At 41.0% G+C, this 17,736-nt stretch overlaps 1 protein-coding gene across 1 annotated transcript; it reads left to right on the top strand.

Annotated features, from left to right (window-relative positions):
• The first annotated feature begins 9,096 nt into the window (after positions 1-9,096).
• LOC306883997 (uncharacterized protein) lies at positions 9,097-13,670 on the top strand. The gene is made up of 3 exons (XM_079439585.1): positions 9,097-9,153; positions 9,739-9,875; positions 12,250-13,670. Exons 2-3 carry the CDS (start codon positions 9,791-9,793, stop codon positions 13,134-13,136), a joined length of 972 nt encoding a protein of 323 aa, XP_079295711.1. The 5' UTR covers positions 9,097-9,153; positions 9,739-9,790; the 3' UTR covers positions 13,137-13,670.
• Positions 13,671-17,736: the final 4,066 nt, after the last annotated feature.

Consider the following 17,736-nt stretch of genomic DNA (forward strand, 5'->3'; position numbering starts at 1 on the left):
AGTTGATGATGACCAGCAACAATTAATCAAAACTACTCAACAATTTCTCTTGGTTTTTTTTGTCATAACAAATATGTGTCACAAACACAGTTATAACAGCCAAAGAAAAACTAACACTAAAGAGTCAAGGGTCAAGAGCATAACTAAAGCAAACACCGATCACCAAAATGGTGAGGTCAAACAAAACATTTGAAATAAAATATAAACCTCTGCTAATTCATAGATATATATGACAGAAATGAAGTCAAACTGGTTAGTACAGTTATTCACTGTATATAGTACAGAAACTTACTGTTAATCATTTAACAGGTTTTTACTGTGGCATTTTTACAGTCTTTTACCGTTAAAATCACGATAATGTTTTACAGTGCAGCCCTAAACCCTATCGAGCATCTGTGTGTGTCTGTGTGTGTATATCTTTCTTTTGGAGGCTGAATATGCTCAGGAATGCATCTGCCAACACTGTCTAACTGCTGAGTCAAGTCAAGCCACCTTTATTTATATAGCGCTTTTAACAATACAGATTGTGTCAAAGCACTTAACAGTATCACATTGGAGGATAGAGTGTCAGTAATGTATAAAATCATCTGGCCAGGAGATAATTGTTTATTTATGTTTACTTATTGTTTTAATTAAAATTTTAAATGTATTTATTTCTATTTTATATTGTTGCAATTTCTTTTTTTTTTTTTTTTTTTTTTTTTTTTTTTTTTTTTTTTTTCTTGGCCTGTCAGTAACACAGATAACACATGACAGTACGTATGTGTAGTTATGCTATCATCATTCACAGCCTTTTTTTTTTTCTTTTTTTTTAAATATAATTTTTTTTTTTATTAATTAATTAATTAAATTTTATATACCCTTTTATTTAACCATACTATGACCGACAAGACCAGGGGACAGAGAAAACAAGAGAGAGAAAAAAAATAAAAAAAAAAATAATAATAATAATAATAATAAAAAAATAATAATTATAATTATAATGATAATAATAAAAATAATAATAATAATAAAAAAAAAAAAAAAAAAAAATTGTGGATAAAGTCAACAGAGAAGGGGGAGAGAGAGAGAGAGGAAAAAAAAAAGAGAATGGGGGATAGAGAGAGAGAGGAAAAAAACAAAACAAAAAAGAAAACAGACAATTTGCTTCGATACCTGCTGACAAAAAGAGAAAACAACAGAAGACACAACAGAAGACACAACATCAGAGAAACTGCAGCAACAACCAACATCTGTATGAATCACAATAAATTCTAAATGTTAAATGTTATTGAGCAACACGCATAACTAATATTACAAAATAAGTTTTGAAGCAACAGCAGATCAGAACAATGTGTGTCTGTGAGCACCCGTTCTTACACCAATGTGAATGCTTGAGTGTACACCTGTGTGTGTGAGCGCGCTTGTGTTCATAAGGTTCCTCCATGTAAATGTTTAATAGTGTGTGTGTGGGGAACAACAGCCCCATCCCGCAAGGCATGAAGCAGGCATGGAAGAGACCCAGGCCCCAAACATCCGGAGGCCCCCCAGGGCACGGGACCCCCAGGGGAACCACCGCAGGGACAACTGCGGCCCCCACCCAGAAAAGGGCAGAGGAGAGCCCGAAGGTGGGACATCCGACAGCCACAGTGTAGACACCCCAGGGTGCCGTGGCGGCAAGCCCGCAGGCTCCGCCGGCAGCCGACCACACCAGGGCAGACCGAGCCCTGGGCCCGGAGATCCAAGGGCCCCCCACCCCCCAACCGGGGCCCAGCAAGGCCAGTAGGGCCAGGCCCCGCCAAGCGACCGCCGAGAGTGGGCCAGCGCTCACCCGAGCATCCTGCCCCGGCGCGAGAAACCACCAATGCACCGGCGGCATCCTCCACCGGCAGGGCATGGTGGTGGGGTGGGGGTCGACTGAGATGATGAGTGAGGTGGAGTCTAAGGCCCGACCTGACACATAGACGTAGACGAACAAGCACACATATACACAAGCATACGTTCCCACCCTCATGCACGCAACGAATATTCTCACCCTCGCCCCACATGTAGACACACAAAAATGGACATGGTACCCACACTCACACTCCCTATATGCACTCTATACTCCTAGATCCAGGCACCACCACCCCCAGAGGGGTAATCAGCGCCCGATCCCGGAGCTGAACCCCCTTCGCTCTGGCGTGGGGACAGGAAGACCACCCCGGTCCCCGCAGCAGCAGAGAAGACCACCAGCCCAGACCCCGACCGGGCGGCCAGCTCATCCTCGCAGCCCCCGGCCCTGGACAGAGAACAGAGAACAGGGGTGTGAGATAAAAAAAAAAAAAAAAAAAAAAAAAAAAAAAAAAAAAAAAAAAAAAAAGAGACCCCATGCTTCACCTCACCCGCTCAAATGTAGTGTTGGTGTGTGTTGTTCTAAGGTGCTTTAAAACAGGGGTGCTTTAAAACAGGGGAGGGGCACCCTCCACAAGCTTGTGTCAGCTCGTCCCCTCCCTAGAGCCCTCAATGTCTATGTGCAACTTAAAATTGAGAAGTGGGCACTGGCACCAGAGGGAAGGCTGAATGAACAGACCGCCCTCCGGATGCCATTCAGTGTGCCCACCCCCAAGGCCCTATATGTATGTGTCATGTGACAGTAAGTAATGAGAATGTCTAAGCTGTAATGTGTGATTGAGATGCAGGTGGCCACGAGGAGACAGAGGAGTACCACCTCCCCCGCATCCCAGCGACACACCCGCACCTCAAAACCCTACCTATGTGTTGGTGTGATGGAGCGGGAGAAGTGAAGCCTTAGGGATGGGGAGGAAAGCATCAGAGGGGGCAAAATACCCCCCCCTTCGGAGCCAGCTCCCCCGCTGACCCCCATAGGCACCCCCGTTACCCCAAATCTGCCCAGGGCGGGGGGCCCAGGCCCATCCAGACCAGGGCCCATGGCAGCCCGGGGCGGCCCACCAGACCCCACAGCAGAGGAAAAACTACCCCACCCCATCACTCATTCAACTCCCAGACTACATAAGACAATAAGACACCCAGGTTAGGCCCGTTTTCCCTGCCTCTATTGGATCCCCCCCGCGGAGGCACCGATGCATCGAAGACCCCCACACCAGGGCCGGGCCCAAGCGCATGCACCAACCCATGCTCCCGGCGGCACACCAACCAGGACCCAAGCCCCCCAGGCCCAGCCGTAACCCCAACCGGGAGGCAGAGCGCCCCCAGAACCCCAAGCCCCCCCCGGACCAACCCTGGAATAGTGCAGCCGCCAGGCCGGCAACCTACGTCCGCCGGCACAGGCATCCCCAGTAGCGCCGCATGCAGCCGCCAGAAAAACAGCACCCAAGAGTCACCAATACCCCATCCAGACCAAGATCGCAGCCCCAGCGCCGAACCCCCCAAGAAACCCACCCCCAGGGAACTCCCAGATGCCCCAAGCCCATATGGCCACCCCAACAGCAAAAACCACAGCCGGACAGAATCAGGACCCCCACTCACACTAGGTGATGGAGCTGATCAAAGGAGTCCAGAGAGATTGATCTAATGTGGCAGCAGAAGCTGTGTCAAGACTAATATAATCCCACAAATAATTTCTATATTGGTTGATATTAAGATTATTTTTATTTTTCCAGTTCATGAGGACAGTCTTCTTAGCAATGCATAGGGCAGTGAAAGCCATGTGGATTGTGTTACCTTCTGTAGTGACACCATCTAGGTCGCCCAACAAGCAGACTGAAGGAGAGGCTGGAATAGAGCATTTAAGACACTTTGATAAATCTTCACAAATCCTGTACCAGTACCTCTGAACAGGTGGACAGAACCATAGAGCGTGGATGTAATTGTCAGGTGTATTGCCTTGACAGTGTGAGCAGTTGTTAGAAGCTGTAAGACCCATCCTGAACATCCGATGACCTGTGTAGTGCACTCTATGCAGGATTTTGTATTGTATTAATTGTAAACCAGGATTTCTAATCAGTTCAAAGGTTTTTAAACATATCTGAGACCAGAAATTATGGTCCCAGTTTACTGCTAGATCTGCCTCCCATTTTGCAATAGGAAGTGATACTGATTCATCTATTTTGGAAAGTGTCCTGTATATTTTAGACATTAATTTGGGGGTTTTGAGATTAAGAAAATCTGCCACACTTGGTGGTATTTGTAATTTGATATGATTAGATTTAAATTTCCCTTTTACAATAGATTTAATTTGTTGATATTCTAAAAATCTGTTTTTGTTAATCCCATATTGTTTAACTAATTTGTCAAAGGGAATAAAGTCTGTCCCTTCTAATATATGTTCCAGGTATTTAATACCTTTACAACTCCAATCTGTGAGGTTCATCATATTATTGTTTAGTAATATGTCAGGATTGTTCCAGATGGGGGTACGTTTGCATGGGATTAGTGAAGACTCAGTCATTTTTAGAAACTCCCACCATGCTGTCAGAGAAGAGCTGATACTGATGCTTTTGAAGCATACGTGTCGTTTGATGATCAAGCTAATGAATGGCAGATCCGAAATCTCTATATTATTGCATAATGCCTGTTCTACATCTAGCCAAGGCTCATCTAAGAGGGTGTGTTTTAACCACCCTGAAATGTGTTGAAGCCTGTTGGCTAAGAAATAGTGGTGAAAGTTAGGTAGATCTAGTCCTCCTTTATCCTTGGTCTTTTGTAGCGTTTTTAAGCTAATACGCGGGGGTTTACCTTTCCAAAGGAATTTAGAGATGGAGGAGTCCAGAGATCTAAACCAGTCAGGTGATGGTTTGCTCGGGATCATTGCAAATAAATAATTAATTCTTGGCAAAACCATCATTTTTATTGAGGCGACTCTTCCCATGAGTGATATGGGTAGAGACTTCCATCTGGTTAGATCATCTTCTACCGTCTTTAAAAGTGGGATGTGGTTTAATTTAATCAAATCTGTCAGCCTAGGAGAAACATTAATACCTAAATATTTAATATTTCCAGATTGCAGTGGAGTGGAGGAATTCTGGAAGGAGCAATTAATTGGAAGAACTGTTGATTTTAACCAGTTTATTGAATAATCTGAGACTCTTGAGAAAGAGTTTATTAATGTAATTACCTCAGAGAGAGTGGTTTGTGAATGCTGAAGAAAAAGTAACACATCATCTGCGTAAAGACTAACTTTATGTTCTACATTCTTGCATTTAATGCCTTTAATCACTGTAGCCTGTCTAATTGCTGCTGCTAGTGGTTCAATAAAAACTGCAAACAGTGAGGGGGAGAGGGGGCATCCCTGCCTGGTGCCCCTCTTAAGATAGAAGCTAGAGGATGTTTGGCCATTTGTCCTGACACATGCTGTTGGAGAGTTATATAATATTTTTAACCAGTTTATGAAAGAGTTTCCAAAACCAAATTTGTGTAAAGTTGCAAATAGAAAATTCCAGTTAACCCTATCAAAAGCTTTTTCTGCATCTAGAGACAATATTGTAATTTGAAGGTTTCTATTGCATGAATAGTCTATCAAGTTAAGTAACCTATGTGTATTTGTTGAGGAGTGCCTCCCTTTTATGAAACCAGTTTGGTCGGAATGAATTATGAGAGGGGTTATCTTCTCTATTCTTTTTGAGATAGCTTTGCAGATTATTTTAGTGTCCACATTAATAAGGGATATTGGACGATAGCTGGTAGGCAATACAGGGTCTTTGCCTGGTTTTAGCAAGAGACTAATGTTGGCAGAATTCATATTTGGTGGAAGTCTACCATTTTCCTTGGTTTCCTGCAACATTCTGTAGAATGTTGGTGACAGAATTACCCAGAATTCTTTATAGAATTCTGCTGGAAAGCCATCTGGACCTGGAGCCTTTTTATTGGGCATACTGTTCAAGGCTTCCTGAAGTTCATCTGATGTCAGTGGAGAATCCAATGTCATCGCTTGATTTTCTGATAATTTCGGAAGAGTTATATTGTCAAGAAATTGGTCAATTTCGTCTTTAGATGGGTTTATCTGTGGAGAATATAAAGATTTGTAAAAGTCCCTGAAAGTGTTGTTTATTCTTTCAGGGTCATATACTGTATCCCCAGTTAAATCTTTAACAGCACATATAGTTGTTTTTTCTTTATTTATTTTTAACTGGTTCGCTAGGAATTGACCTGATTTGTTACCATATTCAAATTCTTGCCAGCGAAGTCTTTGTGCTAAGAATTGGGTTTTTTTATTAATAATTTCATTTAATTCTAGTTTTGCTTTACGTATTTTTTTCAGCATTTCCTGTTCCTGGGAGGATACGTAGGCTTCTTCTAAAGTTTTTATAGTTTCTTCTAATTCCTGAATATATTTATTTTCTCTTTTCTTTTTATGCGATGAGAATGAGATTATTCTACCTCTCATCACAGCTTTGCCTGCTTCCCAGAGAACAGATGCTGATGTTCCAGGCAGGTCATTATAGTCTAAATATAAAGCCCACTCTTCTTTAAAATATTTAATAAAATCATCGTCTTTAAGCAATGATGTATTGAATCTCCAGTTATTACTTGGTGGAGTGGCCTTCTTATTTACTAGAGTTAAAGAAACAGCAGCATGATCGCTGACAGCTATAGGGTTTATCTCTGTGTCTGAAATGTCACTCAGCAGAGAGCTGCTGACTAGGAAATAATCCAGACGAGAGTAAGAGTGATGGACATGTGAGAAGAAAGTATATTCCCTACGGTTGGGGTGAAAAGAACGCCATGCATCGCAAAGTCCATAGTCGCTCATGTACTGTTTAACTATATTTGTGGATTCCCAATTGCGCTGAGTTCCAGCTGTACTCAGCCTGTCCATTTCTTTATTTAGTCCAAAGTTGAGGTCTCCCCCAAGAACAAATGCACAATCTAGGTGTTCAGAGAGTGCGGTAAAAAAACCGTGAAAAAAAGAGGGGTCATCAACATTTGGACCATATATACTAACAATACATAACTTTTTGTCAAATATAGATAATTTAATGATTAGAAATCTACCTTCTGGATCTATAACTGGATCTATAACTGGATCTATATTGTTGCAATTTCTAACAATAGGAGTATTATGTAGTTAGGTATTTTATTATATTTTTAATTATTTTATTTTAGTTTTATTGTATTTAATTCACAATTTGTAAACTGATGTTCACAGTTCAGTTTTAGAAATAGCAATAGCATTTGTATTATTCTATATTCACTGAATCGAGAATCGAATTAAGAATCGAATCGAAAGCTTGTGAATCGGAATCAAATCGAATCGGGACATCTGAATCGATACCCAGTCCTATTTGTGACCTTAAAAGAGAAAGATATACACAGTAAATGCCTAACATGACCTGATTAATTCACAATATGTTTCGTTTGTTATAAATGCAATCTATAAAACAATAACCTCAAAATAAAAATGTTATAATGTTCATGTTTTTGACCTTGACAAGAAACCAGCAATTTGTATCATTATTATTATTGTTATTATTTTTATTTCATGTTGGTGTATTGTTTGTGAAGTACAACTGTTTCCATCTTATTTACAATTAAATATATATATTTTTTATTATTATTATTTGGTCTTATTTATAGCCTTTAATAACTGGGAAAATTTACTTTATTTTTTTTTGTTTTCAGAAATATTTTCACAAATTTGCAGTTCATGTCTGAAGTGGGTTAAATATATATTCGATTTGGTTGATTCATGAGACTTTTTAACTTGTGAGGACACACAAATATCCTTACTAGTCAGTTATCTAGTCGGATTATTCAGTGTATAAATGAGGACATTTGGCCCACAAGTATAGCTTAACAAGTGCACGCTCACACAAGATACAACAAATAATACTTTAACTATTGATAAATTACTTGATAATGCCATTCCTTCATCTTCTCAGGTACCCCAGCAGACTGAAAGAAGCTGTGAGGTGCATTAAGAGCTAATGATGAAGCAGTCTATGGACTCATAAGTTTGCAAATCTTCATACGAGAGTGGCTCAGCTGAAGGAGCGATGGCATACTCAGAACTGGAAACTCACAGTAAAAAACAATCAATACAGAATGGATGCAAGAATTTCCCTGGCTAAGGTACAAAAAAAGACCAATTATGTAGTGAGTATAGTGCAACTGTTATGCGTCTGGTGGTTGTAGCAAATAAGGCGCTCGACGAAGGAATAAACAAAAGGAGTAATCCTTATTTAAATGGCATCAACACACTCTTAGACATTGAATCAACTTAAGAACGGACAAACACTGAGGGGAAACTCAGGACTTATAAAGGGACTAGAACAAAGGAGCTAACTAGATAATTGATTAAACACAGGTGATGAGGATGATAGATAATTAACTAATGACTGGGAAAACCAAATATGGGCAAAACAGGGAACCAAACAGAAACCAAACCGTTACAGATATCGCCCCCCTCCCGGAAGGTAACATCGGGGGGGGTGCCCTGGAGGCTGGACCTGGACCAGGACAGGGAGGAGACAAGGGAAGCCTCCAGGGCGGATCAGGAGACTCAGGAGACCATGGCGGAACTGGAGACTGTGTGTGTGTGTGTGTGTGCACTTTGGATGGGTTAAATGCAGAGCATGAATTCCGAGTATGGGTCACCCTACTTGGCAGTATGTCACATCACTTTCACTTTCAACATAGCTGATTTTCTAGAGCTAATCAACATAAATAATTATTTAATAATTAGACAGAATTATTACAACTGCCCATTTCACAGAAACATTTGTCTGCCACTCTCTCTCTTTAAGAGCCTGTAAATGTCAGATAATCATTTACTGCATGTACTTTGTGAGTTTTGATGCATGGACACAGTCTATAGAGCCTACAGCAAAATGGTCAAATTACAATATTAAATGCAATGCAATGCTTGCTGCTGTGATAGTACAGTGTTTTAAATATACTCATACGTTTTTTCTGTTGTTGTTGTATTTTTATCTGTGGGATGCCTCATACCAGCAGAAAATTATTTGTATGTTATGCATACTTGGGCAATAAATGTTGATGTTGATAAGAAGCTATCATTATTGCTAACAAATCGTATCTCTCTGACTGTAGACCTGCTAAAGGGCAGTGTTTATCCCTGAGTATAAAACTCTGTCTGAATACCTAACCGAATTATAAGTTTCTATGCACTATACAGGACTTTTATTTTGTGCTGGCTCTGTGATGTCATAAGACTGCGCCGCGCTCCTGCGCCTGTGATTAGGCTGAAGAAAGGTTTGTGTTTTTTAAGCGTTTAAAGTGTATAAATCAACACAAAGCGTTCAGTCTATTTATAGGCTGTACTAGCGATGTAAATGAACTATGTATTATTGAATGCAACATTGCAATGCTTTATTTAATATTACAGAACGGTTTTTTGTGAGTATAACCCGTCCACACTCGCTAGCTGCGTCTCAGTTCGTCCCCTATATTGTGAAGCAGAAGTAAACACCAATTCAGTCTCTGGAGAGTCGTGTTCGGAGAAACGGAGCTTTTTGAAACTCCGATTGAACCAAATACTTAGCAGAATGATTGTGTTTCGAAGCGCTGGCGACACCTGCTGCTCGAAACTGTGTAAATGCAACGAGAACACAAACGTGTAATGACATAAATACATGGACTTTATATAAATTGTGTTCTTTTATTAATTTCTAGGGTAGTGTTTCACGGCTAATAAGGTTATTTAGGGCCATTAGCTGTCCCTCGACTGCCCCTCTTGCCAGTCTACTGACCGCTGAACTATAGGGAGCTTTTTGAGACGCATCTAGAGATTTAGTTTGGATTTATTTTTCTCTCTGCTAATTATTCTCAAACGCACAGAAAAACTCCCAGTGAAGCAACTACGAGAAATACGTGACATACTATTATAAAGATGGTGTTTATTAAAGAGGAGAGTGAAGACATGAAGATTGAAGAAGCGTTCAGAGTGAAGCATGAAGATCCTGAGGAACAAACAGGTTGGTTTTCATTCCCAAAGCTCAACTTGGGCTGTTGAATTTGATCCTTGTTAAAATGTTGAGCTCTATGTAAATGAATGACAAGAATGTCATATGAGTGTCTTAATTAAAATAGTTATATTTGACATGGAGCGTGTCGCCTCGTGTGGACAGACATGTTGAGATCACATGACCAGGCCAATACTAATGCTGCCTTTAAGTGCACCTGAGAAGATCCTGCTTACAAATTTGGCGTTCCTTATCACAACACATCACATTAAATTAAGAAAACAATACAGACGTAATCTAAACAAAACAAAAGCATGCTTACCATACTTGTCACCCCTCTGGGATACTCCCATATTTTATCATTCTATCCCATTATCATCCCCTTTAAATATTTTCCAGTATTTTTAAAAATCCCACTGAGCGTATTTGGTATGTTTGCTACATTCGACTCTGGTAAATCTCCTGTAATTTGTATGGCCCAAACCTCATTATATGAATAATCCCGTCAACATATTCCAAGGTTTTCCAGTTGCCAGACCTGGTATGAAAGGCATCCTTTTCATCGACACATCATACAAATTTCAACCCATTTGTGGCGCCAACTTGGCAACCTACAATCCAGTGGCACTGTTGATATCTGCGCAGGTAGAGTGGGAAGGAAGCAAGCATCACTGGTAGAAATGGGAGGAGAAGACTCAGGTTGTGCTCCAGTGGAAAAAAAAAACAACTAAATATACATGTAAATTTATGAATAGCTGGACGGAAGAATCCTGGAAGCCATATCGACAATGCATATGCCTTTTGCAAAGTGTGTTGTACTGATTTTAAAATCAGACGTGGGAAAAATACACAGCACATTTAATCACAATGGCACAAATGCTATGATTTAATTGATTAAATATGAGGGTTGCAAGTTTCAAAGTCAGATAATGCATAATGCTGTAAATAAGAATCTGAAAAGAAAGAAGCTTTAAATAAATATTTTAACGTGCATAAATAAATCCAAGCACCACTATAGATTTAAGTTTCACTTTCCATAATCCGTGACCGACAGAGGAGCATCTTGGCGGCAGGATGAGGGATTTGAAACTTTAACAACACTTGACACAGGCAGAGTTAAAGACTGGATTTTTCCAGTCAGGTAGGGTGCAAGTGATTTCAAAACATTTCAGCCAGTGTGTATATATATATATCGTGTATATATTATTTATCTCGTATAAGATGCATTTTGTTGAGTTACGCTGCAGTAAAGCACTTCATTGTAGTACTACGGTGATTATCTCTTCAGCGCACAGCACGAGCAGCACAAACGACAATGCAGAATATTAATAACTACTGGGACAGTAATATAATAAACATTATAATGAAGTGTGACGTGACATTCAGCCAACTATGGTGACCCATACTCGGAATTCGTGCTCTGCATTTAACCCATCCAACGTGCACACACACAGCAGTGAACACACACACACCGTGAACACACACCCGGAGCAGTGGGCAGCCATTTATGCTGCAGCGCCCGGGGGTTCGGTGCCTTGCTCAAGGGCACCTCAGTCGTGGTATTGAGGGTGGAGAGAGCGCTGGACATTCACTCCCCCCACCTACAATTCCTGCCGGACCTGAGACTCGAACCCGCAACCTTTGGATTACGAGTCCAACTCTCTAACCATTAGGCCACGACTTCCCACGAACACTATTATAATAAAACACTGTTTTTTGGTTTGTTTGTTTATAGTTTAATTGCCGTGTTTTTGCATGAAGAATGTCCACAAAAGTTCATTCCGAGCCACGCAGACACGTTGTGCATTTGGGGCATTTTGTGCAGATAGCCTACAAGTCGTAATATTAATGTTATGTTGGATAAATAACGATGCGTATTCTATATGAGATAAATGAGTTAAATCCCGTTGATTAAAAACTGCTATCATATGCTTACTGGTCATCTCAGCGCGCGCAGCTCAAAACAGAAATGCAGAACATTTATAACTACTCTCATATACATAACGAGCACTATTGTATAAGGTTTCGCTGACGTTTAATGTTAACTATCTTTTAATGAAAACATAAAACATTATTTACCCCGTTTGTATCTGCGAGGCGTCAGTTACACATTTTCCCTGTGTGTTAATGTCAGTAGGCTATTTATGACTGTCGAATGTCTGACTACTTGACTCTTGGTAATGCATTTTGCCCCCCGCCCCCAAACGCAAGATTCGAAAATTCAGATTCGAGTATAAAAATCTTTAGTCGGGGACACCTTAGTATGTATAGAATCTAGCATACATGTTGGTTGAGATCCTTTAATGTTTTATGTTGTTTTTGATGTCTGTTGCTTTGGGCCATTAAACTGGGTTTAACATGAATTTGTCTTTTTTTTTTGCTTAAGACCTTATGGCACTGAAAGATGAGAGTGAAGAACTGACTGAAATGGAAGAGAAAGACCAGAAACTTGATTTCATGTTTGGAGAAAAATCCACAAAGACTAAGAAGGCTTCCTCACGAAAAAGAGGTCAGAAGAACGAATATAACAGTTATTTCACTTGCCGTCAGTGTGGAAAGAGACTGACTAATAAACAAAACCTTGATGTCCATATGAGAATACACAATGGAGAGAAGCCTTTTACCTGCCAACAGTGTGGAAAAAGTTTTACTCAAAAACAAAACCTTAAAGTGCACTTAAGAGTTCACACTGGAGAGAAGCCTTACACATGCACTCACTGTGGACAAGGGTTTACACATAAAGGAAACCTTAATGCCCACATGAGAATTCACAAAGGAGAAAACCCTTACAGCTGCAAACTGTGTAGGAAGAGCTTCTCACGAAAAGAAAGCCTTAATGCCCACATGAGAAGTCACACCGGAGAGAAGCCGTTCATATGTGGTCAGTGTGGAAAGGGTTTGAGATGTAAAGAAACTCTCAATTGCCACATGAGGATTCACTCAGGAGAGAGCTGTCTTACATGTCATCAGTGTGGAAAGAGTTTCAGTCATAAAAGAAGTCTCAACACTCACATTATAATTCACACTGGAGAGAAGCCTTTCACCTGCCCTCAGTGTGGAAAGTGTTTCACACTTAAAGGAAACCTTAAGACTCACATGCGGCTTCACACCGGAGAGAAGCCTTACAAGTGTCTTCAGTGCAAGATAAGTTTCACATATCAAAGAGACCTGAAACGTCATTTGCAAACTCATTCTGAAAATAAATTGCGTGTGACAAAGTTAATGGAAAGGAGCACTTTAAAAAATCTCTGGAGGAAGGCAATTTCATTGTGATCATTGTAACAAAAATGTTCATTTGCCACTCTCATGCAGATGTGAGTTTGTGTTCTTTGTGTGCAAAGTGTTATGTGTTAAATGGCTCTGCAGTTTAATATGTACCAGAAAATATGTATCTGTGTGAAATGAAGGCTACATTCACATCACAGATGAATGTGGAACAAATCTGATTGTCCAGCTTCATGAACACTTCTTGTGTTTACATCCATCACCTCTTTATACTCTGGCTTTTGGCTTTTTATTTTATTTTGCCTTGTACACGTGAACTCCTGTGGCCATTACGTGAACTTACGACCATCTCCTTTGCTGTATTTTTAAAGCAGCTCATACAGTCATTCCAGGGACACTCCGTTTCATTGGTTCATATTGGTACGTGGTACGGAATGAAAATATTAAACTTCTGTCTTGCTGTGATGTGCCACAATGTTAAAGGGGTGTTTTTTTCTAGGCTTGATTGTGTTTATGGGGTGCAGTCTAACATGTGTTAATGCTTTGTTTAAAAAAAATAACAAAAACAAACATTTTTCACATAATTTACCTCTCTGTCCTTTCTCCTTTGAACGATCTGATGATTTCCTGGTTTTATGAAGCACCTCCCTGCGTCCCAATGTTCATACTCTCCATCCTAAATAGTATGTGAGATAACAATAAGTGTGTCCCAAAGCATAGTATGTCGAAAAGAGTATGCCAAAAGTCCCCGGATGGTCTACTGTTTCAGGTTGATTTTTGAAGTGTGGATCCGTGCACACTCTTATGGCTAAAATTGCCCACAATCCATTGCGCTTTGGCGAAGGATTCGGTCCAGAACTACAAACACATAAAACGCGTTAGAAAAACTACAAACGTTGCAGATGCGTGCGATTGACGGTTAGGTAGGGATAAAAGGGGTTTGAGATAAAGGGGTTTGCGGTACTAATAATCAACATTTAACCTGGTAAAAAATATTTATTTATTGTTATCCGTGTTATATTTCATCTGCAACCGCAATGTGAACTTTTATAAACGGCCGTTAACTTTTAAATGCATCATTATGCAGAAGATATGAGCAAAGTTCTCCGCATGAAAGACCCGTGACTGGCAGATCAACAAGCTACTTCTTTTCTCTCTAATACCGTAGGAAGTTAAATTAAATCAAATGTGGAGGATGTTAACTGGGACAAGATGATTGACAGGCCAGTGTACAGTGATGAAGCGTGTAAAAGGTGCGACAGAGTGGTCTGGTAAAGACGCAGTTGTGTGACGTGATAGTATGTCCCAAAGCTTGAATACTCTTCTACTACACACTCAAAAGTGTGTACTTTTTCTTCACCAAAAGAATAGATACTTTAAGGGTGTAGTATAAGTAGGCACATTGGGACTCCGCATCTCTCTCAGAAATACTCCATGGGCTCTGATTGGTTAGCTGGCCCAGTGTGCTGTAATTCGATAAACCGCCCCTAGTCCGTGTCTAAAGGTCCCGCCCCTCAGCTCAGCGGCATACTATTGTATTGTAAACAATGGCGTCGTCAATATTGCTTATCAATTTGAGCCTGAATGAGACCCAGAGAATATTAATGAAGAGGATCGTGGAGGACCTGTGCAAGCATGGCTCTTAATGGTATGTTTTTAGTTTGTTGTTGTCTCATACTTTTAGATACACTGTTAGTTGTAAATGCTACTGCTTCTGTTAGCTTTCAATATACGGTTTTATCCTGATTAAAGTTTTAATACAGCATGGCAACCACACGCTCGTCCATGTTTATCACTTCTCATAGCTGTGACAAAAATATGTCTGTCTATACCATAGACTGTAAAAAAAGATGTGGTAAGTTTGATTTTAGCTAGTAATTTGATGCTATAAAAACGGGGCGTGTCGTTATGGTTCATTGGGTCTGCGGGAGTTTGGGCGGGAGTTTGATTCTGCGGCTCCACCTCACGATTGCGCAGACTCGGGCTCCAAACGAACCTCTACTGAGCAGACTCGGGCTCCAAACGAACCTCTACTGCGCAGACTCGGGCTCCAAAACGAACCTCTACTGCGCAGACTCGGGCTCCAAACGAACCTCTACTGAGCAGACTCGTGCTCCAAACGAACCTCTACTGCGCAGACTCGGGCTCCAAACGAACCTCTACTGAGCAGACTCGGGCTCCAAACGAACCTCTACTGCGCAGACTCGGGCTCCAAAACGAACCTCTACTGCGCAGACTCGGGCTCCAAACGAACCTCTACTGAGCAGACTCGGGCTCCAAACGAACCTTTACTGAGCAGACTCGTGCTCCAAACGAACCTCTACTGCGCAGACTCGGGCTCCAAACGAACCTCTACTGAGCAGACTCGGGCTCCAAACGAACCTCTACTGAGCAGACTCGGGCTCCAAACGAACCTCTACTGAGCAGACTCGTGCTCCAAACGAACCTCTACTGCGCAGACTCGGGCTCCAAAACGAACCTCTACTGCGCAGACTCGGGCTCCAAACGAACCTCTACTGAGCAGACTCGGGCTCCAAACGAACCTCTACTGAGCAGACTCGGGATCCAAACGAACCTCTACTGAGCAGACTCGGGCTCCAAACGAACCTCTACTGAGCAGACTCGTGCTCCAAACGAACCTCTACTGCGCAGACTCGGGCTCCAAAACGAACCTCTACTGCGCAGACTCGGGCTCCAAACGAACCTCTACTGAGCAGACTCTGGCTCCAAACGAACCTCTACTGAGCAGACTCGTGCTCCAAACGAACCTCTACTGCGCAGACTCGGGCTCCAAACGAACCTCTACTGAGCAGACTCATGCTCCAAACGAACCTCTACTGCGCAGACTCAGGCTCCAAAACGAACCTCTACTGCGCAGACTCGGGCTCCAAAACGAACCTCTACTGCGCAGACTCGGGCTCCAAACGAACCTCTACTGAGCAGACTCGTGCTCCAAACGAACCTCTACTGCGCAGACTCTGGCTCCAAATGACGTCATTTACTCACGATGACAGCAGCCATACTGAGATGTTTTGGCTTCACTTTTCTATAGTGGAAGGAAGCGGAGACGCGTCCATCTTTTTTACAGTCTATGGTCTATACACATAAGTGTATAATTGGACCAGTTCATTATTGGAGCTGAGCTGATAAACTGATGATCTGAATGAGTGAGAGAGATGCAGAGCTGAGCGTGTGCAGAGCAGGGCGACACGAGGAATAGTATTAAGAACCACTGCTTTAGAACAGTGATTTTAAAACTTGTGAATCCTTTAGAATGAAGACAGAATGGCGATTCATATGTGAATAGATTTTCTCGTGCACCCCTAGTTTTGACGGCATGGCAAGAACTCTTCATCTTCTCTAAATCAGCACAGCATGGCCCCGCCTCCTTTGTTTCAGGTTCTTTGGGCTGGGTTTATGTAAATTTACAACGGGAAGTAACTCGTTGTCCCTACGAGCCATTTTTGTAGGCATTAAACTGCCATAATTTTAAAAGACAGTATCTCTGTTTGCATTGAAATTTCAGCGTCATAACTTTGCAGATATTGTTTATGCTCAAACAGCAACATTACACACTAACGTTAAAAAAGTGAAATCGCAATCAACCACCCCTTTAATGAAAAATTATAAATAAATGGACACAAACTGTACATTAATTATGAAGTTCTTTTTGCACCAATATCAGTCCCGGCTCTGATTCTTCAATAGAGATAACAGTTCCTCTGTTATTCCATCCTGTCGGCTATGGCAGAAATGTCTGTTTGTTCTGATATCTTGATAAACAAAAATTTGATTTGAATCTTCATGTCAGTAGCACTGTCATCAGATTTTTGTATGATATTCAAAATCAGGTAACAAAACTCTATTAACTCAAGTCTACTATTAGCCTCAGATGTTGACCGAGAAAGCTGCGAAATAGCAGGAAGCAAGAGACAAGTTGCTGATAAAGCATTTGTAGGATTTATTGAATAATCCTATTGGTGTATGCATTAATGCTTAGACTTCGTCTGGACTTTACCCATACTGAACTTTGTCCTGTACTTCATTCTGGAATTAGTCTTACCAAGACAAATTCAGCAAGTGTTATTTTACCAAATCATAAGCAGTGAAAAAATATAGCTGCAAACAGCAATTAAGGAGGCCAAGGACAAAGAAGGAGCAATGAGTCATGCCAGCATGTCTGGGAGCATAAAACCAACTGCAACAATGAGTGGTTCAAGACATTTTTAGATTATTTTAAGCAAAATGGCTGAAAAATCACAAATATAATCACTAGTAATATGATTTAATTTCTTATCTCTTTTGACCAATAGGAGGCGCTGTTATCAAATTATTATGGTGTGGTCAGTGTGAGATGACAATAATCAAGTTTCCATCCAGATTTTGCGCTGTTTTGTTATCGACAAAGAGATATGCGTTACAAAAAACTGCGAAATTTGCTGTCTACAGCCTGTTTCCATCCAACTGGCCTTTTACCGCTAAAATGGTGTGTGTCATGACGTCATCCCTAAAAAAAACAATTGTTGCATGAGTTTTGGTGTATCACAAAAAATGTTGTATTACTTGATCTTAGTGCTGCGTTCGACACTATAGATCATGACATACTCATAGATCGATACTGGTACTCTACAAAACTATACTGGTATTC

Source organism: Barbus barbus, assembly GCF_936440315.1.
Source record: "Barbus barbus genome assembly, chromosome: 18".
Classification (NCBI taxonomy): Eukaryota; Metazoa; Chordata; class Actinopteri; order Cypriniformes; family Cyprinidae; genus Barbus; species Barbus barbus.